Source organism: Girardinichthys multiradiatus, chromosome 12 (genome assembly GCF_021462225.1).
Source record: "Girardinichthys multiradiatus isolate DD_20200921_A chromosome 12, DD_fGirMul_XY1, whole genome shotgun sequence".
NCBI lineage: Eukaryota > Metazoa > Chordata > Actinopteri > Cyprinodontiformes > Goodeidae > Girardinichthys > Girardinichthys multiradiatus.
Window position 1 is genome coordinate 47,644,159 of NC_061805.1, and position 24,859 is coordinate 47,669,017.

The 24,859-nt window shown below is 41.2% G+C and overlaps 2 protein-coding genes across 2 annotated transcripts in view; both read right to left on the reverse strand.

Annotated features, from left to right (window-relative positions):
* The window catches only part of LOC124877798 (protein unc-13 homolog B-like), a 222,850-nt gene extending 203,110 nt beyond the window's left edge, over nucleotides 1-19,740 (reverse strand). Inside the window, exon 1 of the mRNA XM_047381326.1 lies at nucleotides 19,538-19,740. Coding sequence (XP_047237282.1) covers nucleotides 19,538-19,604 — 67 coding nt within the window. The 5' untranslated portion in view covers nucleotides 19,605-19,740. The remainder of the gene's footprint in view (nucleotides 1-19,537) is intronic.
* A 758-nt stretch (nucleotides 19,741-20,498) lies between these two features.
* LOC124878283 (putative mediator of RNA polymerase II transcription subunit 12) lies at nucleotides 20,499-22,951 on the reverse strand. Its single transcript, XM_047382148.1, has 4 exons — nucleotides 22,787-22,951; nucleotides 22,644-22,696; nucleotides 20,747-22,525; nucleotides 20,499-20,666 (listed from the first exon to the last, which is right to left on the reverse strand). Exons 1-4 carry the CDS (start codon nucleotides 22,801-22,803, stop codon nucleotides 20,662-20,664), a joined length of 1,854 nt encoding a protein of 617 aa, XP_047238104.1. The 5' UTR covers nucleotides 22,804-22,951; the 3' UTR covers nucleotides 20,499-20,661.
* Between the last annotated feature and the right edge of the window lie 1,908 nt (nucleotides 22,952-24,859).

Here is a 24,859-nt window from a genome sequence, read left to right on the forward strand (position 1 = left end):
GGACCCAGAGGACCAAGACCCCGGGACACACCACCCCCCAAGCAGAGGCCCGACAGAGCCCAGGGGGCCAGGCCCCAGCAAGCAGCCACCAGGAGTGAGCCAGCACACACCAAATCACCCGGCCCCGGACACCGAGAACCACAAGTACACCAGCGGGCAGAGACTCCAACCACTGGCAGGCGGTGTGGCGGGGAGGAAGCTGATCCAGGAGAGGGAGCAGTCCAAGACCCAACCTGTCGCAAAAAAAAAAAAAACAGGCACACACAGTCACAATCACCCACTCCCACCCTCATGCATACACATAAAATCACTCACACCCAACGTAAGGATAAACAACAATGGGCGTCATACACTCACTCACACTCCCCATGCATACTCTATACTCCCAGGTCCAAGCGCCAGTACCCCCTACGGGCAACCAGCCCCCGGTCTCCTTCCCTCCTGGGGCAGAGGCAGGCAGACAGCGCCGGTACTGCGCAGACCCGGGTGACACCGGCCCGGCCCGGCCCCCACCCCGAACCCAGTCCCCAACAACCCCCATCCACCTCCGGAGAGGGGGCTATGTACAAAAGAGGGATCCACATGGCCCAAAACAACCCGCCAACCGGAGCCGCCCAAGGACGGAGCAGTCCCGACCCCCCAACGAGCTCCGATCCCAACCCCATGAGTCTCCCACCCCCAGTGAACCCCAATAAGAACCTCCCCACAGGGCCACCCCCAACAAGGACACCGATATCGAACACATCCCCCCAAACCCAAACGCTACGAATCCCCACCCCCACAGGTGAACTCCGTGGCCGAGAAGCCGATGAAGCCACACCCACACAGCGCAAGCTCCACACACAGCCCCGCTCTCAGAACCCCCGCCGCACCCCGCTCCCCCACCACACAGCGCGCCGCAACGGCAAGGCAAGGGCCCCCCGCAATGCCACCCACTGGCGCAACAGGGCAGACCCCACCCAGCACCGCACCCACAACCGGACCCCCGACCCCGCACCATGACGGGACAAACTCATCCACCAAGAGGTCCCTGGCCAGCGGCAGACACCCAGGGCCCACCACGCTCCCCTCAGCAACAAAAAACATTACATCACTGCCACTGCAACGACCGCCTAGGGAGAAACACTAACCAGCTCAGCTCCACCATCGCCGCCCAGCCGATCTAAACTCCAGTGACCCCACGCCCTAGAAGTGGACACAACCTCTCCACCCCACAGGCCGCAGCCCCTCCACGCCACCCCCCAGCCCACCGCCCCGATCCCCCCCCTTGGACAAGACAACCACCAGAGCAGCACACCTCCAAGCCCGCCCAACCCCCCCAGACAGCGCCAACAGCCCCAGCCCACCAGTCCATGAGAGGGATACATGCACCGGCCGGGTACCTGGGCCATGCAGGCCAACCGCTCCAGGCCAATCTCAACCCGCCAGCCGCCCCGGTGCAGTCACAAGACATGCTCCGCCGCCCCACCCACCCGACCGCTAACCGCAGCCCAGCGCCCGACCCCAGGCCAGGACCACAGAAGGAAGCAGTGGAAAAAAAGGGCCCCAGTTACCGGGCACGCCGCCAACCCCAAACCCCTGGGGCGCCCCAGCCCGCCGGCCACCCGCACCCCGCATGGTGCACCACGGCCATGCGGGGATGCGGGTGGCACATCCTAATCAATGCCGGCTAAGACCTCCCTGCCGGAGCCCGACACCCCCCCAGCCGGCAGACCAGGGCCCAAAGCCAGGGGCCGAGATCCAAGGGAACCCAAGCGATCCCGAGAGAGCCGAAACGCACCAGCCCAGCACCAGACAATCCCCAAGACCTAACCCCCAATCCCAGCCCAGACCCGACTAGAGGGCCCACTCCCTCTCCCGGCCTCCGACCACAGATGGGAAATAGCGAACGGGGGTGTGTGAAAAGACCCCTAGCCTGCCTCCGCCAGCTCAAATGTGGTGTTGATGCGTGTTGTTGTAGTGTGCATTTAAAACGAAAAAAAAACAGTGGGGAAGAGGGTCTGCCCCCCTGTGGACGTTTCTTCAAACTGCATCGTCGCCCGGACAACTCGCGTCCATACAAGGTTTGGTGTTTGGGCAGAGTAATAGAGAAATATTTAGATTGAAAAGATCTAAACGTTTTCCATTTTATGAAGATCGGCCATAACACGCCGTCCGCGCTCATGCATTTTAACCCTTTTATTAACAGTATTTTAAAGGTGTGTGTTTGATTCTGGTGCTAAGCTATCAGCTTCTTTTGTTAGCTTTAACTGCTAACAGCTAATGAAACACCATTAAGCCCCATTTCTCCAGAAAGATTTGGCTCTTTTCAAAAATATTCCCTTAATAATATTCCTTTAAATATTATTTTAATAAATAAAGGCAGCTAATGAGACCCCGTTGAGAAAGAGTCATCCAGAAGGTTGGTTTTATTCAGCAGATCATTCTTAAAACATTATTTTATTAAAATAATATTTTATCTGATCTTGCATTGTGAATGGTTGTCTAAGTTAGTTCCAAGACTAACTTCACGTCACTTCCAGATTCTTCAAGATAATCCTTGGTTCTCAAACATAAATAACATTGAATGGTAATGTTGCATCACTCCTTCAGTCATGATTTTCAATCATCTTTAATCAACTTGTTTATATTGTACATAGCCCATTAGTCTTCCCTATTCTTTAATTCTGCTTGGTAGTTTAGTTGGATTGTTTTAGGATAGTAAAGAGTTTGTTGATTGAAATATGTTTGACTTTGAGTTGACTTATTTTTGTTAATAAATTCTGGTATTTTAAGAAATTGTGTGAATTCATTCCATGTGTGTGCAAAGTTTATGCTGTTAATAATGTCAGAGCTCGTTTCACACCTTTCTATTTTGTCCAAATACCATCGCCTTACTGGGCTGGTATTCACAGGACAACCCTTAACAGACCGAAATATTATTTGATAAAATATTAAAATACAAGACTTTTCAGCACTGAAAAGACCGAGCAATGCAGTGCAGTGTTTTAAGATTTAATTTGTTTCATTCCTCCTGTTAAGAAGTCTAAAGTTATGCAACAGAACTGGGTCTATCACTGATTTATGAGTTACTTTTAAATATTTTCAGCCCTTTTTTTCCTGAGAACAAGTCACATGTGTGAGAGTACTTAATCGAATGCCACCATCAATAGAATCATAACTCCTTAGCTTACTAAGGGAGCAACAAAAAAGGAGTATTTTCATTTTTTACATCAACTATGTTCTTCTTACTCGTTAACAATTCTGGATTCCTGCTTGAGTTACAAAGTATATTGCACTTCAACATCTCCACATACAGTTCCAGTCAAAATTTAAAGAATGCTTATTATTTTTATAAATGTCATATTTACTTTGGGCCTGTAACGATGCATTTGGGGTTTTTTTATTGAGAAAGACCTGATTACACAGCATACACATTTTAAGTTAATTGTTCATTTTCTCTAATTTACAGAGAGTCAAAATTATGCAAATCAAATATCTACAAACTCCCCACTAATGTTTGGTTGACTGTCCCTTAGCAAGATACAGAAAGAACTTTTGCAGCAATCAGAAAGCTACTAGAAAAATTCTGGCAGGAATTTTAACCCCTCTTCTTACTTAAATTTGTTTCCTGGAGCAAACACCTACCGGTGGAACTAATGCATTTCACTAAGTGTTTGACCAGATCCAAATTCTTCAACTTCACCTTAAATCAACAGCTAGACGGTTAAAACTGAAGCACAGCTGAGTGCTTCAGCAAGACAATGAACCAAAATACAAATTAAAACTGGTTTTGGAAAGGATAAAATAAGATAACATTAAAATTCTAGAATGATCCTAATGGAAAATTAATGGACCATGCTTAAAGTTTGGTTCCATACCTGGCAAATAACCAATGTAATTGATTTCCACAAATTCTGATAAGAAGACTGGCCAAATGTCCCATCATAATTATGCCAGCACCTTATAGATGGCTAAAAAAAAAGTTTAGTGTCTCTGCAACTTGTAAGGAATATTTAAGCAAACATTAGTGGCAGTGCATGGATATCTTTGAGCCCATATGTATAATTTTGATTCTGTGTGGATTAGAGAAAATGCACAACTTATGCACTCAATTCTTGAGGAACCCCAAGAATTATTAGGCCATCTTAAAAAATCTAATTGTCCAAATGCATTATTAATAAAAGGCAAAAACTAATATAACATTCATGCCGACAATGAGTGGACAGTGAGTGGACCAGATGTGCCATGATGCCAGGATTTGAGCAGTTTCCCACATGCCAAGCAGAGAAAGGAAACACGATATGTACAGAGGAACCTGAATACAGCCTGTAATGAATCTGTGTCAGCTAAAGTACGACACAGGTCAGTGTCACACCTCCTTGCCTATGGATATCTGAATCCCTGATTGTTGCAGTGATGGTGATGGAAGAAAGCAGGGCAGATGTCAGACACGTGTTAGCAGGAATGATTGTATGAGACGATGCGTGCTGCTGGTGACCGAGCGTTTGGATGGTAGGATAATCTCTCCAAGCTAATGCCTTAAGCAGGGCCGAAACCTAGCGGGCTCCTGCTGCATTGTGCTGAGGATAAATTACAAAAAGAGATGGCTCAAACCTAAACCTTTCCTCTTTTTTTCCCTAATTCCACAAAATAAAGAGCAGGAAGCATTGTGAAAAATAGTAAAGCTTTTAAAATGTTTCACAATAAGGAAGATTTTGAGACAAGTCACTGTTACTCTTAGTGGAAAACAACAGAGTAATGGTTACATGATGACTCCCGGAAACGGATTAAACCTGCTACTCCAAAGCTCCACTGCACAAGAATTGTTATGTCACACTCACATCTGCATTGCCTGAAAACATTAAATGGACAGAAATCGCAGTTTTGATTGCAAAAACTGAACAATTTCTGGTATTTACATGTCTCAAATAATGTGCAAAATCTTAATGTCAGAATGCTTCAAATTTGATCAAACTGATTAACAAAAACAATGAAATGTTTTAGGTTCAATAAATAATAAGTATTTTCCAATAAGCAACAGTTAAGATATTTTTCTTCAAACACAAGTTTCACCAGAAAAATGTGATATTTTTGGCTTTATCTGAAAGGTTTTGACTATCAAAAATGTACCCGAGTAGTGGCATCTCGGAGCACGTCAGTACAACTTGCACACAGATGTGGACTTTCCCGCAACACCATGAAGGGACCTTTGATATGTAAGGTCATATTTGAATTTATGTATTTGACTTTGAATCTTTATGACTGAATTGCATTGATTTTTTTTTTGGGGTGAAATGCCTTGAAATTATATTTGTTTTGAATTGACCCTATATAGATATTGGGATTCAATTAAATGGAATAAAAGATTAAAAACTAGTAACAAAATCTTCTCTTCTCTGGCTAATATTCCCTATATTTAATGGGAACTCTACCAAAACTCAATGTAGAGATGGTCATGCTTTTTAATCAGTGACATTTTCTTATTACCTTGACATAAAAATGATATTCAGAAAAATAGACAATAAACTCAATGAGTGGTAAGCCAATCGCACCACAGAGTCCACTTTGTCTAGAAAGTGCAACAACAAAAGAACCGTCCCAACAGAACAACCCTATCTAAATCAAAACTAGAAAATAACACTTAAATACAGATTGTAATTTCTGTTAGACTTTGAAGATATAATGCTGCTAGAACAATACTGCAAAGAAAAAATAATCAGATACCATTTCCCCTGAACACAGATTCTTCCCTTAATTATCCTGCTGCTCAGAGCATGACCACTCACAGGCTGCTCTGGTGGCTCTGGTTTGATCTGCTAACAGAGATGTGTGAGTGGGGCTTTGAAGCTCAAAGGAAGAACAGACCTGTGAGTGGTCAATTAAACACATTTTAGGCCACAGACAGACAGAGACAATACATCAGCTTGTTCTGTGGGACTCTCCCTCCCTGATCAAAGATTGAAAGCTACTTAAGGTTTTAGTATCTCGAAGTTCTCCTGATCTCTTCTAATGATAATGGTCACATTTTTATACAACATTCAGGTTTAGTTGTAATGCTTATTTACAAACTCTCCAGCTGAAATCAGCTCAACTAGTTCAGTGTTTGTTGGGTACAAAGTTTAATTTTCAGCAGATATTTTAAATAAATTTTTTAGCTTTGGTTTCAGTAAATAATTTGAACATTTAGATGGAAAAAATCCAAACCAAAGTGACGTCCTCCTGCAACCACCTCCAATTCAGAACCCCAGAATGCACTGGGAAACCCCGCTCAAAAACCCCAAAAATGCTTGTTATGCTAGTGTGTTTCTAAAATTCTTAACATGTCACTGAAACACACCCTTACTTAAGAAGTTTTCAGAGCAAAAAGAGTAATACACAGCTGAGATCGCTACATATTTCTGAAAACGCCTACAATAGACATGGACATGGTCATGATGTTGTAGAAGCTTTTTAAAAATTAATATAACTCTAAAAAAAATACATCTGCTCACTTTCCATAGTTTGGACGCTCCTGTCTGTAATCTTAAATTTCACTTGGTACATTGAGCCTTCGATCTGTTCAAGAAAACTGCTTAAAATGCCGCAAAGCTTCAACCTCTACTAAATAATAATAATATTCAAAATGATTGACTGGAATGCAACCTCTGTTGTTATTTTCACACCACGTATGCCAATAAGATATTCAGGCTGTTGGAGTGAGTTTTCCTGCCGAAGTTGCTTTCACCTGCTGCAGACGATAGTGCTCAAAATGATAACGGTCCCAGATAGAGTTGGAAGCCCTTATAAGACAGTCAAGTCAAAGGTAACATGGCTCTGTGTGTGTAAAACTTAACATCATCACACAAAACATTCATTTAAATAAGTTACAGACTTGCACATTTTTTGTTTTTACTATCTTTTTCTAAAGATAGTTATTAACAGTAACATAAGACAACGTTTCAGCTGTCAGCACGGCAAATAATATTTTCAAGCAGGCAATAAAACTGGGTTAGGAACTATGCTGACTTTTTATGCTCTAAGAGTACCTGATTTGAAATTAAATTTGGAAAAAAAAGTAACTCGCCCACTTTCCACTTATTAATAACTTAGTCTCATTCAGGATTTTGGGTGGTCAATCTATTCAGAATCAGAATCAGAATCAGAATCAGAAAAGCTTTATTGCCAAGTACGTTTTTGGACATACAAGGAATTTGTTTTGGCGTAGTCGGTGCAATACAGTACAAATTAAACAGTATAAACATATCTACAATATAATATAAATATATGTGCACAGTTTTAAGTGAGTGAGAGTAAATATAGAGCAGTATAAGATGCAAGAGCAATACAACAGTGCAGGTGATCATTGTGCAAGTAAAGCAGGAGTCCAAGCTGAGCATTAATGTAACACATAGAGTTACAAGTTACAAGTGTCCTGTCAGCAAAAAAAGGGGGGGTGTGGGGGAAAGGGACAGTGTCAGGGTGGTTTCCGGGCTTTGTTAACCAGGCTGGTGGCAGATGGGAAAAAACTGTTCTTGTGGCGTGAGGTTTTGGTCCGGATGGACCGCAGCCTCCTGCCAGAGGGGAGAGTCTCAAAGAGTATGTGACCGGGGTGGGAGGGATCAGCCAGAATCTTCCCTGCCCGCTTCAGGGTCCTGGAGGTGTACAGTTCCTGGAGCGACAGTAGACTGCAGCCAATCACCTTCTCAGCAGACCGAATGACACGCTGCAGCCTGCCCTTATCCTTGGCTGTAGCAGCGGCGTACCAGATGGTGATGGAGGAGGTGAGGATGGACTCAATGATGGCTGTGTAGAAGTGCACCATCATAGTCTTTGGCAGGTTGAATTTCTTCAGCTGCCGCAGGAAGAACATCCTCTGCTGGGCTTTCTTGATGAGGGAGCTGATGTTTGGCTCCCACTTGAGATCCTGGGAGATGATGGTTCCCAGGAAGCGGAAAGATTCCACAGTGTCAATTGTGGAGTCACAGAGGGTGATGGGGGCAGGTGGGGCTGGGTTCTGCCTGAAGTTCACAACCATCTCCACTGTCTTTAGAGCGTTGAGCTCAAGGTTGTTCTGGCTGCACCAGTCCAACAGATGGTCCACCTCCCATCTGTACACGGACTCGTCACCATCAGAGATGAGTCCGATCAGGGTGGTGTCGTCCGCAAACTTCAGAAGCTTGACAGACTGGTGACTGGAGGTGCAGCTGTTGGTGTACAGGGAGAAGAGCAGAGGAGAGAGAACACAGCCTTGGGGGGAACCGGTGCTGATGGTCAGGGAGTCAGAGACGTGCTTCCCCAGCCTCACGCGCTGCTTCCTGTCAGACAGGAAGTCAGTGATCCACCGGCAGGTGGAGTCGGGCACACTCAGCTGGGAGAGCTTCTCCTGTAGCAGAACTGGGACGATGGTGTTGAAGGCAGAGCTGAAATCCACAAACAGGATCCTGGCGTAGGTTCCTGTGGCGTCCAGGTGCCGGAGGATGAAGTGAAGGGCTAGGTTGACTGCATCATCTACAGACCTGTTGGCTCTGTAGGCAAACTGCAGGGGGTCAAGGAGGGGGTCGGTGATGTCTTTTAGGTGTGAGAGCACAAGGCGCTCAAAGGACTTCATCACCACAGAGGTCAGGGCGACGGGTCTGAAGTCATTAAGCCCTGTGGTCCTTGGCTTCTTGGGAACAGGGACGATGGTGGAGGACTTGAAGCAGGCTGGCACATGACATGTCTCCAGTGAGGTGTTAAAAATGTCTGTGAAGACTGGAGACAGCTGATCAGCGCAGTGCTTCAGGCTGGCTGGTGAGACAGAATCCGGACCAGCAGCTTTCCGGGGGTTCTGTCTCCTGAAGAGTTTGTTGACGTCCCTCTCCTGGATGGAAAGAGCCGTCCTCGGCGTGGGTAGGGGGCTGGTGGGGGGGAACTTCAGGGTGGGGGTTGGAGGTGCCAAGGCCCCTCCAACCCCCAAGAGATATAACAATTATTGAATGTCCAACCTGGCAATTGAAAATACTCCAAGATTTTCAGCACCTTCTGTTCATAAACAATTTAACCAACTGGGGCTGCACAACATATTGTAATTATAACGTCTATGACTAAATAAATGTTTTGAATATTGATAGCAATGCGATAATTTTATACCAAGTTTTATAAGCTCACACTTTGCATGCCAGTGTAATGTACAGACTGTTGGATTAAGTCTTTGTAGCAGATACTCACACCTGACACAGATTTCGGTACCCATGATGTTCTACATCCAAACACTTTTCACCCTTTGGAAGATCAAAACTCAGACATCTAAAGTCTGATTCAGAGCTCACCAACTGCTGCAGTACCTCGTTGTCCCTGACCATCTCCTCAAGAGTTAAAATTACTTTCTACTTTCTAAAAACTCCATTAAAAATTCACTGCCCACAGTTGTTTCTGTGTACTATAAGAAAATGCAACTATTGTATGAACTATGTATTAGCAGATATTCCAATTTAAATAGCTTAAATAGATATTGGGGGCATAAAACCTGGTTTAGGACATCCCCAATGTGTGCTAATGCCTAATAAGATCTGCTGAACAGGAGCAGCAGCCCCTAACATGCTCAGCAGGCTGACAGGAGTAGACAAGAACAGTGTCATTACAAGGAGCCAGACTGTGATCTATTTTTAGCTGTAGCCCGGTGGCTTTGAGAGGATACAGGTTGGAAATCTGTTGGCCATGAAATTAACACCCTTTCACTTCCATTAGATCACAACCCCTGCAGGCCTAGGGAAATAGATCTACTGAAGGTTCGGTATCTATACTCACATGTGTTTCACGGTTTTACACATTACTTTGCAGCTGGTTACTATGTGGCCAGTAGTTTCTGAATATCTTATTTCAGCATGGAAACAATTAAATTCACAGCAATATACAGTGATGTTAGTAATTCATGAGTGTGCATGAAGATGGGAAAGTGTGATTCTGACTTGTGTAATTTTCTGTCAGATTGGGTCTGGGGCTGCCCCCACTTCTGGATCAGATGCGGGATGTTGTAGTCAAGGCGGTGGTCCTTCTGGGGCTCCCGTGCTCGGGGGAATTCACCCTACTTGTTCTCTTGGACCAGAAAATAAGTGTCATCTTTAACAGGCAACTAATTATTAATTAAAAAAGATAATAGCACATGACTGCACATATAAAACCTACAGAAAACTGGCTCTATTAGGTACAATATGCATAAAGAAATGTCCAGTTAAGCTTACTTTTCTAAAATCTAATTTCTAGTTATAAGTACTTCTAATTCACTTGACTGATAATTTCTCTCTACTTAAAAAAGATCGTCAGTTGTCAATGTCAGTTTACTTTCTTGGATGTGGTTTTATGTATTCAATTGTATTACTTTATTTGTATTCTGCTGCTTTAACACCTGAATCTCCCCTCCCCCATGATGATCAATAATGAAATATCTTATCTTACAAGAAATGTAATTTATTTCAGTTCAAAAGTTAAACTTGTGTATTATATGGATTCATTACACACTGAGTGATATATTTCAAACATGTACTTCTGTTCATTTTGATGACTATGACTTACAGCGAATAAAGATCTAATTTTAGTTTCTCTGAAAAGTTTAATGTAAACTAGGACCCATAAAAATACATTTTAATACAGAAATGTTATGGTTATGGTTTACACTGTAAACAACCATGGGGACAACTGCTGAGTTGACAATTGCCCAGCAGACAGTCAGTGACACTCTCCACAAGGAGGGTAAACCACAAAAGGTTATTCCAAAGAAGATGGATGTTCAGAGAGTGCTGTATCTAAGAATATTAATAGAAAGTATAGTGGAAGAAAAAAGTATGGTGTGGCCTTCAAAGGATTCTGAAGCAAATCCAGTTCACAGAGTGTGGATTTAGAAGGTGTGGACTGTGGAGTCAGAGCCTCAAGAACCGTCATATATAGCTGTATCCAGGACATGGACTTCCGCTGTCACATTGCTTGTGAGACGCCACTTCTCAACCAGAGGCAATGTGAGAAGAATCTTATCCAACATGAGGAAAAGAAGGACTGGACTGCTGCTCAGTGGTCCAAAAGTCTTCTTTTCAGAGAAAAGAAAATTTAACATTTTATTTTGGAAATCAAGGTACCAGAGTCTGGAGGAGTGGAAAGGCTGCTGGAAAGTAAGCCTGAATTTCTGTATTAAAATCCTATTTGACTGGTTTTATGCAAATTATTTTGGGTTTTTATTAGATGTAAGCTACATTCACAAAACAAAAATAAATGCTTGAAAAACACCCCTCTGTGTGTAATAATTTATTTATTAAGTTTCCCTTTATCAGAAAAAGTATTGAAACAAATGCACTTTTTGATGCTGTTGTAATTTACTGAGGTACATCTGTAGTTTCATGCACTTACTGTATATTCCTGAATCTTTAAAGGTTTGAAACATGAATTAAGAGATCCTGCTGTTTTTCCTGCTGCTTAATTGGCAGCATTTCCTGGGAAACGTAATGGTGACACTACTGCTTGTGCCACTGACACGAAAACCTTAAATACCCTGTGGACCAAGACAATAATCCAAGCAGGTAGACAATGTCTAACTTTAATGACAGCAAGTAAACTTTCAGTAGGGTCAGCCACAGCTACTAATCTATCAACACTATCAACAAATTATTTGTTAAATGTAAAAATCTTTAAAGATTACACTTTGAACATTTCCTAAAGGGATCACTTGGACATCAAGTGGAAATGGTCATGTATAAACCAATTCTGTAGGACACTGAAGAGGCTAAAACATGGAAGTAGTTTTATAAAGAAAGCAAAGGAATCCACGTTCACATATGATACAAAGCCAGAGAGGACGGCAAGAGCAGCAGATGGCCGGAGGATTATTTCCCCTCTATTCCCATCCCCCTTTTCCCAGACAGGCCGCTGAAGCTTTACTAGTCTCTCTGCCGCTACAGTCCAGTGTGTTGGATGACCCGGCCTGTTCTCACCTACTGTCCACACCTGCTGGCCCACATAATGGAATTATTTGCCTTCATAGATCCAAAATGAAACCCTCCTCTTAAACAAGCAATTAAGCCTTCTGTTTTTCTATTAAGTAGCACAAATGAATGAACATCAGCAACAATCGGCATGCCTTTTTTCTGTATTATTGCAGAATGGTTTCCTCTAACGTGATTCTTCACAATGGCCATACTCAAACGAGTCTAATGTAATCCCATTACTGTTTGCATTTATTCAGCTGATAATTGCCTTCCAGAAACAGCTGAGTGTGGATACTGACTGAGCTGTCAGAAAGCGTGTGCTCTAACCCTTCGGTTTTTTCTCCAGGATCCGAAGGCCCTCGACAAAACCAGGAATGAGGAAAGCGGCTTTTTAAGCGTGTCATGGCCTTTAAAATAAGGAATGCTGTCCCGCGAGTTTCTCTGCATTTCCCTGAAGGAAGTGAAGCTAGCTTTAGTCAGGCAGAGCAAATCTACCTTTCCGGACTAAAGAAACTCCTCTTTTGGTCTAATGAGCGGCACTCACATAAAGGATAAAGGCATACAGAATTATCTCTCTGAAAATCATTTGTACTATGAAGATTATAGTTAAGAAAATTGTCAAAGAACATCTCACCAACAGGTTAGTCAGGGTGTCATAAAAGAAGATTGTGCTTCTTAGGAAAATATTTTAGCAAGAGCTCAAAAAGTACATAGGCTTATATTTAGGAAACAAACCTCCAAAGCTGCTGTGGAAATTATGACTGGATGCAGGAAGACGACATGTTAATATCTCCAAAGAGTATTGACTTCAAGAGATAAATCTGTTACAAGGGGATTCTGTGGGGGGTTTATCAGCTGTGTCATAACCACAGAAGATTACTCTGAACAGCTTCAGTCTGGAGGAACAGGAACATGTGAGGCGAAAGTAACAGCAAGTCTACTACATTAATGTTTTACTTTCTTTCCCATAGAAAGTACTCCTGGATCAGTGCTTCTGTGTTCATTTTGTGTCTCTGCTCTGTTCTCTCAAACACCCAGTCCCAGACTAGCCTGGTTCTGCTGGAGGTTCTTCCTGTTAAAAGGGAGTTTTTCCTCTCCACTGTCTCTACATGCTCATCCAGGAGGAGTGAATGCTGCAAGTCACTGATTTAATGCAATCTGCTGGGTTTCCTTAGATAGAAAAACCTTTTAACCCATTTGAATAATAAACTGAATCCAACTGCACTGTTTGATAATTAGAATCAGCTGGAATTTATGTACCTTTCTTGGAATCTGCATGATTCGATTGAACTTACTTTGTAAAGTGCCTTGAGATGACATGTTGTGAATGGGCGCTATATAAATAAACCGAATTGAATTGAAGTCAGAGCAGGTCATGTTCTGCTAAGGATTTCTACCATCTTAAAACAACTCCAACACTTTTGGTAACAATACAAAAATCAGCCCAGATTTTCCATGAACTTAAAGGTTTCTTTCCCAGAACTTACAGGTTTTATGAAGTGACTTGTGAACAGTTACTTACCAGAATTTACAAGTCACTTTATGAAGAGCTTTACAATGTGACTTGGAGCAGGGCACTTTCAAGAAAATCACAATTCACTTTCTTACAGATCACTTTTCTGAAAATTACAGGTCACTTTCTGTAACTTATGGGTCACTTTGCCGGACGTTACAGGCAATTTTCTTTAACTTACATGTCACTTTTCCAAAGCCTAGAATCTTTTGCAGAAAGTAGTGAACACGTTCCTGTAATATACAGGTAACTTTTTATGGAATGTCACTTTTCCAGAATTTACAGGTTAGTTTGTGTAACTAAACGGCTACTTTTCCAGAGCTTACAGGTCACTTTGTCGGAACGAATTAGGCTCTTTTACTGCCCTGACTTTACTATGAGGTGACTTAAAACCAGGTAATTTTTGAAATTTATAGTTTTCTTTTGAAAAATAAGTTGAGCTGTGATGTGTCTTGTGACTGTATGCATTGCAGATCTAACAGGTCAACTTACATACTAAGCTCTGTCTGTGAGAAGCACTTGTTAAGTTTTGGTAAAGTATCCTGGAAACTCTGGCAAGTAACCTAAGAATTCTGGTATAAAACCTTCAGGATCTGGAAAGTACAATTTTACAAGTAACCACATGTTACACCTCAGTGCATGACAATTTTCCTTATGGCCTTGAAAGCAACATCTGAGTTCTGGGAAGATGCCCAGTAGATTCTAGAGCCTAACCTGTACGCACTACAGAAAGCAACCTGTAAGTTCCAGAAAGTAACCTGTGAGTTCTGGGATATAACATGTAACATCTGGAAAGTGCAAGGTTACAAGTCATGTTATAATACAAACCAATCCTTGAAAGTGCCCAACAAATTCGAGAGTATGACCTGCAAGTTCTGGAAATAACTGGTAAGTTCTAGAAAAAGCCAGGTTACAGGTCACCTCATGATACAGACTGTTCCCTAAAAGTACTGTATAGGTTCTGTAAAGTAACCTGCAACTTCCAAACTGAACATGTTTGTTCTAGGAGAGTAACCAGCACTCCAAAAATATTTAATGTGGGCAGAAATGAAAGGACGCGTTTTGGCTACATGCTGTCGTCAGCTTATTGGTCGGCATGAATGTTGGTTATCCGGGTTTTTGTTGAGATCCTTCAGAACCGTGCACCCATTCATTCTTTCCCCTATTTTCTACTTTGGAGTTGAGTGCATTGTCTTCCTTCTTTTGTTCTAGAAGATTAACCTGGGAAATTATAGGCTGTTTTATGTTTGGTTAGCAAACTTTCATAGCAGTATCCTTTTAAATCAGGGATGCCCGAAGAGTTGCCCGGGGGCCATTTGCCGCCCTTAGAGTACAAGAATGATACAAATCTGGCTCACCAACACAGCGAGTTGATGCAGATGGACCGTTTTTTGAAATTTGTATGGCAAGATTTTTAGCCACCTTAAAAGCAGACTAGGGCACACCAGTTTATTAAACTTGACTAAATACAGCAGGCGTTTTTGGAGAAAGGGTGACCCACACCATCTTGTTGCTCAGTTTCCTTTCTGGATAAATGTAGAAAACAATCAACCCAAAACTATTGTGCGAAACCCTATTTATATTTCAGATCAATATTCAGAGATCCTATTTCTTCAGCAATCGGACTACTTAATTTCATCAAAATATTGCATGGTTAGTTTATTGTAGGTAGAATAGGTAAAAAGTGGAATATTTTCCACTTGACATTGTTGCCAAAAACGGCAAAAAACGTTTGGACACATCTGCTTTAAATGGTACAGTCTGCTCATTTGATTCTGTGTTTAAAGAATTATTCTAAAATATTAAGGCACTTTTAAATTGGAAATCATTGCACTCAAATATCTACCCTGTGTTCATGTAATAAACACAGGGAAGCGTGACGTTTCTCTGCAGCTGCTGTTCACACTTGGACGTCACAGCAGGATCTCCTTCAGTGAAGATGGACATTTTATCAAGTGTCATCTGGTTGGAGCGCTAACTAGAAAAGATTACTCAACAGCAACTAAACTGATATATACAATCCCCAACTGCTGGTGCTCCAGGGGGTACTTACAGCATCGCTGGTCTACCAGATTTCTTACTAGAGTAATTCCAATTGTTATTTATTCAATGACACCAGGAGTTTAAAGTGGTGTAAACCTTCCTCACAAATGGTCAAAGGTAATAATATCAATGTTGTTTGATGCTTTCAATGAACTGTAATCACGTATGATTAACTTCACTGCAAGAGGACAGTGTTTAACCAGGGGGTCAAGTTGGTAATTTTGCTAGGAGCAAATGTTGCACAGACCTCAGTACCTCAGTGCAACGTTTGTAGGCAAAAGAACTTAGAAAAATTGCATTGAAAGACAAAGATCACTTAAAATTTTAATCAGTTGTTGATCTCTATAAACTGATCCACAGTCCCTGATGAAAAGAAGTTTTGTCTTCTGGCCCAGCAAAGAGCTGGTGCCACTGTAGGTTCTAGGCGCCAGAGCCGGTGGAAACAGTAAAAAGAACTGGTGGTAAGCTAGCATTGGCTTGGCTTTAGCACCAGAACCTGGATATTGTAAAATTAGCACAGAGGCAGATCACTGCCTGTAGAAAACCCAAACTTGGTCTGTGTTTTCAGATAACCAGATGTTTATTCAATAATGAGCAATTTTTTTGTAACTTTCTCCAAATCCAGAAATTTCACTAGAATCACTGTACTTTTAAAACCTCTTCACATTCAACCCCAAACATCTAAAATGTCTGTAAAATGCACACAATTTAATTTAGATGCAGTTTATCGACCCTTTGGAGCACATGCAGAAGCTTGGGTCTCTCTGTGAAGGTAACACTCAAATATTTCACCTGAGCAGTCAAACATATTGTATCTCTAACTATTTTGTACTTATCGATGCTGGAACACCCTTTTATGTTTGTTTTATGTAATGGTACATAGAGGGCTAAATATATGGACGCAGAAATCAAACGTCAAATGTGAGAAGTCCTACCAGCTACAAGTTCAAATGTGATGATGACAAGAACACAAAAAATGACCAACACTTTTCCAGGCCACACTTCTTCGTCCACCAATATGAGGCTAATGAAACACAAGCAACTATAGAGCAAAATTATTTGTTTCCTGCTCGTTATTCTCTCTAAAGAAGACTTTTGTTAATCGTACTGCAAAATTATAGCCCAAAACCTGCAGCAACGTTTGGTGCAGCTCAGAGGGTCTTGACATTCTGATGAAGTCCATGTTCACCTGGGTCAGCAACAGCACAGAACCACACTTTCCATTTCTGTTCAAGTCAAGAAACAGAATTACTTTTGTTTTGTAATGCCCCCCCCCCCGCCTGGACCCAGCTGTGCTTTACTCCCTCCATCTCTCACACCTCAGCCACGTCTCATCACTGTTAAGAGTTCAATGGTGTCACTGCTCGGCCACAGCACACACCATAAAGATGGAAAAACTGTCTGAAGATGAGTGAGAAACAATACACCGCAGGCAATGAGTGACAGGAGAGCAATTAGTCATCTGGAAAGGAAAAAAAGATGTTACAGATCTGGTGGCCTTGGACAGCTTCCAGTTTTTAACCTGATCAGTGAAGATACACATGCTGGTTTTGGACCATAGATTGTTTATTTCCACTCTTTCAGCAGCACATCTCCCCAGTGAAGCCACAATCTCCTGCAGTGCATCACCGATAAGCTCCACATGAAAAACTGCAGGTCACTTGTCTTGCTTCAGGGCACCTCAGCAGCCAGCAGGGTGTAGCAAAGCCCATTTGTCATCTGATTTTACACCAGTTCTGTCTGCACCCCTCAACAAGCATCTTCTGGATTAAAAAGCAAGCACACAACCTGCAAATTTTTCAAAACCTTATTTAATCCCAATGGCAGAACTTTCAAAAAGCAAATTTAGGAAGGTTCCTGTTCCTTAAGATCTGTTTTTGGAGTTTTAGAGAGTTTCTTTATTCACAGAATATCTGTACTATGACCATGAGTTCATATGCATCAAAAAATAGAAATCTTGCTTTTTGAACTTGTTGCTTTCGAGAATAAAACAAGCAAAAACAAATAGCAAAAAAGCAGTTTTAACAGTTTTGCACCCAACAGCCCCTAAATTTGGAAAATGTGCTCCAATGGAGCCATATTTTAATGTTTAGACGGCCAATCTTTACTTTGGTGTGACTATTCTGGTTAAAATATATTTAAAAAGGAAAACTGATTTAACACAAATGATGCAAAATGTTGAAACATTTAGATATTTTCCACATAGAAATAAATTCCCTTCTATGTCACTTGTATGTTTCAAGTGTGTTTAAAGTTCTCCTAACAAAATGTTTGCTTTTCACTGGTTTCACCTGGACGTTTTTAGTTAAGTTGCAAAAGAAAGGCTCTCCAACTTCCAACCTTATCAACTAATTCCATTCTATGACTTATTCCATGTGCAAATAGAAATTTAATCCCCCGTAACTCAACATTTAGGGCCTAGATAGGCCTATATGTTGTCCTAGATTGGTTTAAATGAGGTCAAAGCTTAGAGATCTATGTGAGATACTTAGATATTCCACAGAAAAAAAATATATATTCCACAAAAATCCTTTAAATCGTGAAATTTAAAAAAATGCAAAATCCCACACCAAAATTCTGTTTCATTCGTGTCACTTTAAATGACATGACTTGATTGGCTGATGCAAACAGCACACATTTTAATGTAAAGGCTTGTCAATCTTTGCTAAAACATCTTTACATTAACACTTCTAATGAATCTCTAAAAACCTAATTCAGACATCAAATGACCCCACAAAAACTTCAAGTTTAGGCTAAATATTTATTTGTGTTAGCCATAATATCTATGGATCATTTATCAGACTTTGGTTCCACGTTGGTCTCAGTTTACAGACATTTTGAATAAAAATATAGAAAATTCAGTCGGAAATAAAGTTTTTTGTTTTCCTTGTAAATATGTATATATGCATTGTTTCTACAAAAGAAAGCAATTTAGACATTGTTTACATGTATTTTCAACTAATAAAGGCTCACTGGGAAGGTAAACAACTTTTTGTTGCACTTAGTCTTTTGATAAGTGCAACACTGGCTGACCTGCAAACTTCTAAAGAAATACCTCTGAAACCATCACATTTAAATTCTTGTCCACTTGATGACCTTTTCAGTGACGGCTTGCTTTTCAAACTGGGAAAACAAAATCAAGTTTGGAATCAGAAAACCTTTGAAAGTAGCAGGTGATCAAGGGCGGCACGGGTCCAAAATAGGAATGAACATGTTTTAAGAACTTTACTTGGGCAGTTTAAACAAGGCAGATATAACTAAAAGGGGTCTTTTTCTGCAGCTTCCTTTGACTTAATGTACATTTTTCTGCTACATACCTAGAATGATGGCGGCATTCCACTAACAAGGCACTCTGCAGTGTTGTTTTACAGATGAGCAGCGTGCACTGCACAAGAGGAATGCAACCTTCTTTCATAAGAGTTCTTTTCAAGTCAAAATAATACTTTATGTCAAATATGGCTGTCCTATGCATTTTAGCTTATAAAACAATTGTATATTCTTTATATTCGACTATTAAGGCATTCTACTGAACTAATTCGCATCTTTTCACATCTTTTTAAAGACTGAAAAGATGTAAACTAATTCACATCTTTTCAGTCTTTAAAAATGTGTTCGTTCTTTAGCTTGCAAACTTAACATGTCAGCATGATTATCTGTTTTTGATTTAATAATTAACGTGCAATTACGTCGACAGAAGAATATGTATAAAACATGGATGTCTAAGGTAATTCTGCAAGGCATAAGGCACTGACTTCAAACTGAATCATTTTTTTTTTAAGCCATTTCATTAAAGCAACTGGATGCAACAGTTAAAGCTACTTAAGCTCAAGTACAGTTTATTCCCAACTAAAAGTATAGATCTGATGCTTTTGGAGTAATGCTACACAATGTGAGAATTTCTACTCCAGTTTTGTACTTAAATTGTTTTTCCTCATAAAATGTCAAGCGAAATCTCAACATTGCTCAATAAATCACTGCAAGGATGCTCAAATTAACTAGTATATCATAATGACTTGATTTTAACATAAATCTAACCAGAGCGACCTGTGGCTGCAGTGTGAGCGCATACCTCTGACGCACAGCAGGGACATCGCAGCAGGATTTTGTGCAACAGTTCCTCCAAAGCCGAGCAGCATTCAGTGAGTTTTCCAACCCAGTTGCCTGTTGCTCCGCAGTCATTTATACTGCAACCACACCTCATTCACTTTCCGCCCCATCACACAAAGCAATAAAAAGAAATAAAGATGCAATGTGCACCATCCGTGGAGACCCGAGGGGTTTAAGGGAACGACAGTCACCAGCTGAGACCTAGAGACACTACCGGCTGAAACCCGGCAGAGTGGGGCGGCTCTTCTGCTGCGTTCATGAACCGGAGTAAGAGGTAGTAATTTAGAGGTTCGCATCAGTCGTTACAGGTGTTTGACAATTTCTATGACTTATATTTGCAGACGTATCTTGAGTAAAGACATTCAACCTATTTGACTAATTTATAGCAGTTGGAACATAATCCAGTTGCTCCACTTTATGAGCTCCAATACATGTCTACTGTAAACATATCCATTTTTAGTGTAAAATACAAAAATGTTCTGCAACTGAACAAAGAGAAAACGTTTTAGTTTCTGACATCTTATAAAGCCTTAGTCATACCCACGGACGTCCGAAGAAAGTTTACATTAAAAAGTTAAACTTTCACAATCTTTCCAATTATCCATTTTAAAAAGGTTGCTGCTTACTCACTTTGGATTGATTTCATTTTTAATCACCGATATTTTTGTCCTTTACTTTTAAAGTAGAACTGGTTGAATACCTTCAAGGGCCGATTTCCACTAAGAAAAACAGGTAAATGTATTTTCATGACTAATTAAGCTTAGAAACGGACACAATACATACCATTTTCTGGTTTCTCTTGAACAAGGTTAATCTTCATTTAAGCTACTAATTGTTTTTCTAGAACAAAAAGATATTTGATACTTTATCAAAAACAAAATGATTACATCACCTAAAGTTAAGATTAACAACCACATCACACAAACCTTTAAGTAATATTTTATTTAACTGTAAAGAAAAGGAACGACAGTTAAGCCACTAGTCGTCGTTAATTTTTGCTGTAAGCTGGATGAAACTGCAAAAACAGACCGAAAAAAACCAAAAATAACAACCTTGTGTTGTAATCAAGTCTTCTTACTTCCAAACTCACCCTAAAAGGAAAAAAAGAAATAAATCAGGCTGTAGAAAACAGGGGTTTGCTCGGTCATAAGGATAAATACTTTAAACTTACCTGTTGGAACACTTTGTCTTCCTTCAGATGCGTCCAACGAGTGAAACTTGCCATCAGAAAACAGACGTTCCCAGACCAGAGGATTTGGCTGATTGTTTGGTGCATGAGGCTTAGGCAAATTCTGCTGGTTGTCTGATCTCTTGGGCTGAGGCCTTAGCTGGTTAATGGGTACCTGTAATGAGGGATTTTGCTTGTATCCATGCCCATAAGATTGAGGCCTCTGAAGTATATGATGCTGCTGGTCAGAAGACCCCTGAGACCCCTGGTTTGGGGACCCTTGTTGGTGGCCAATTATACCTTGGGGTTTGGGCCACTGCTGGTAGTTGAGTCCCTGTAGTGGAAAACGTTGCCTGTAGCTTGTCTCATGGGGCTCAGACTTCTGTGGCAGATGTTGCTGATAGTGGCTTGAATCTTGAGGCATAGGCTTTTGTGGGGATGTTCTGTGTAGGTGGCTGAATATGTGGAGCTGAGGTTTCTGTTGGTCACTTGGCACCTGAAGCTTAGCCGTCTGTGGCTGTGGGTTCTGGTAGTGGCTCTGCGCTTTGGATTGCATTTGCTTCTGGTTCATCAGCTCAAGCCTGTGTGTCTGAGGTACTGGTTGGTGGCTAGGTGCCTGGAACTGAGATTTCTGTAAAAAACCTTGACCCTGGACCTCCGGTATCTGCTGTCTCTGTTGGTGACTAGGTGCCTGAAATTGAGGTTTTTGCTGGTAACTTAGAGCCTGGGGCTCAGGCTTCTGTGGTAGAGGTTTCTGGTGGTGGCTAGGTGCTTGGGGCTGGGGTTTCTGGTAGTGGCTGGGTGTCTCGAGGCGACTTCTGTGTTGGTAGGATGGCACTTGGGGCATAGACTTTTGTGGATTAGTTCTCTTTTGTAGTCTTAATGATAGTGTTTGATTTTTGTGTTGGTTCCTTGGTGTAAAGAACTGCCGGAGCAGGGATCTTTGCTGGTAGGTTGGAACCTGAGGCTGAGGTTGCTGAGGTCTTTGTTGGTGGCTGGGTGATTGTGGCTGTGCTCTCTTTTGGTAGCTTAGCATTTGAGGATCAACCCTCAGGGGCTTAGTTATTGGTTGGTATATGGATGCCTGTGGTTTAGGTTTTTGTTGCTGGTAATGGCTTGGGGCCTGAGGCTGAGTTCTCTGGTGTTCATTGGATGCTTGGGGCAAAGGGCTTTCCTGGTAGTTCTGCACCTGGGATTTAGGTTTTTGATAATATCCATGTGCCTCAGGCCTTGGGTAGTTGCTAGGTATTTGGGGCAAATGCTTCTTCTGGTCACTTGGTGCCTGAAATTCAGGCTTTTGTCCTTGGAATATTTGGTGGTTGCGAGGTTCCTCAATTGGCAGTTTCTCATAGCGGCTGGGGGCCTGGGGCTGTGCTTTCTGGTAATGGCTGGCGGTCTGGGGATATGGATTCTGGTAGTAGCTGGGGGCCTGTGGATCTTGGTAGTTGTTGGGAACATGGCGCTGAAACCTTTGCTGATCATTTCTGGACTTGACCTTTAGTCTTTGCAAGTAATTAGGACCTCTGGAGTGAAGATTTTTCTGCTTAATAGGTACTTGGGGCTGAGGGCTAATTTCTTCACTTGAATGCTGAGGCTGGGGATTATCCCTAGGCTGATTATGAGGCATTTGTAACCTCCAATTCACAAAAGGAATGTCAGGATAATTTTGTTGATCGTTGAGAACCTCAGGCTGGGAAGTGGAAACCTGATACTGGGGCATCAGCTGGTAGCCGTACACTTGGGGCTCATTGCTCTTAGCAGAATCAAAATCATGAGGGACAGCTGTCAAGCAATCAGCCAAGAAAGTTATAAGCTAGTGTACCCAAGATCTTAAATTATTTGACAATCCAAAAATAATAATAATTTGAGGTTAGTGTGCCATTTCAAACAGTAGGCTTACATTTAATTGTTGCTTGGAGCTCCCCAATGACCAGCAGCCACAGTAGAACCACACTAGAAATAGATAATGTTGAAACATAAATACAGGCCATTCAAAAAAATGTTCAGTGTTAAACTGTTGAAAAGAACTGACAAAAAAATTACCATTGAATACGTCCCATGGCTTCAGACAAAGCCAGAAACAAAATTAGAAATACCAGTAAAACTTAAACTATACAAGTTTATGTCTTTCTTCTTTCCATAAAGCCAGAAAATCTGCAATGCAGGTGACTTGATGTAAACTAGCCAATCACTGCTCCTTTGTTCTGAATGCTTGACTGAGAACAAGTGGAGCTGATGGAGGCAGGTTCTTAATGATCTGCAGGTGTTTATTTTTTTTTAAAAGCCTTTTATTCCACTGCCCACCTAATCTATCACAGGCTGGGGTTATACTTTTATGCCTGATGGGAATTTGTTTGTTTTTTTCAAACAAGTCTTTAAAAGACAGTCACCTTTAAATGAGAAGCACATTTAGATCAAACATCTTGTGTTGTGTTCAGTGACAGCTGACAAACTAAACATCTGACAGAAATTCAAAGAGAACATTGCTAGAACATACTTTTTTTTGGTTCATTTGCTAATAATATACCATGCTAAGTATTTTTAAAACATCTAAACTCATAACTTCCTTTGGTTAAATTAATATAAAGAGTCATTCCTTATAATGCATTATTAAATTAAGAAATATTTGAAAAGCAAGCTTCAACTTCTCATTTCTGAGTTACATTGAATGCAGCATTTACATAAACTATACGAGTTTGCTTAACCCTTTTCTCTAATTCTTTTGATGTTCTTTTCTGATTTTATAATAAGCAATCTGTTATTTTTTATTGGTTCTAGGACACCTGAACGTTTCATTGATGATATATAACTGATGTGGTCTGTGCACTCAGTTCATTCTTCTTTTAATTACTGCATTCAGGAATAAAATAACCCACTGTGGGTGTTTAATTAATGCTTTATTTTACTTTATTTAGTGCTGGTAAGACGATTTCTATTAGAAGTAATATTATTCCCTACAGCTGTAGAAATTAGATATTTAATTTCATAAATATAGATATTATATAAAAATTTAAAAAAAGCTCCTTTATCTTTTAGGAGTGCAATTGGTAAAAAATTGCCTCAGAAAGTGCAATTCATGCTCCAGGTGAAATTAACTTTATTTGTACATTATGAAACTTGATAACCAGTCAGATTGGTTGCTAATGACATTTGAAAGTCATTTTTGAGGCAAACATATGCATAAAAGGGGCCGTGATCGCCTTGCCGATGAGTACAGGAAACTTAAATCTCTGCAGATGGCTTTATGCATTATCAAATTATTGTAAAATGTATCAGTTGTCAGTAAAATTTTAGACTTAGCTTGTGTTCTTTTTCTGTATACATTTTCAGACAGTCAGTCATCTCTACCACTTATTCCATAGTGGGTTGCGGGGAAGCTGGTGCCTATCTCCAGCAGTCTATGGGCAAGAGGCAGGATACACCCTGGACAGGTCGCCAGTACATCGCAGGGCAACACACAAACAACCATGTACACACTCATTCATACACCTAAGGGCAATTTAGAGTGACCAATAAACCTAACAGGTATGTCTTTGGACCGTGGGAGGAAGCCAGAGTACCCAGTGAGAACCCACGCATGCACAGGGAGAACATGCAAACTCCATGCAGAAAGACCCCAGGCCAGGAACCGAACCCAGGACCTTCTTGCTGCAAGGCAACAGTGCTAACAACTGCGCCACCGTGCAGCCCATTTTCAGACAGAATAAGCAATATTACTAATTTGTCTGTTTTTTTCTTTTTTATTTGCTTTGAAACATTGTGTAGCCTTTTTAAATCTGTGTTGGAAAAATCTGAAACCCAACATCAATAAAAGAGGCCATTAAGTGGGTTTCAGGGTCTTTAGTTGACCCCTGAATGACTCTATAAACAGAACTTCTACACGTTATGTAAACATATCTTGATTTTTTATCAGAAAAAACAGAAACAAACATATAATGAATGCATGTGCATGGAGCTGTCATCACCTTCATGTCACTGGATGAGATCAGATCAGAAACCTTAAAAGTTTCAGGTCTTAATAAGTTCAGACTTAAAGACATCAGAGCAGGTAAAATCCTGCTCAATGAAAATGTTAATTATAGCAGAACTTATGCCGCCCAAAAATACTATTAATCA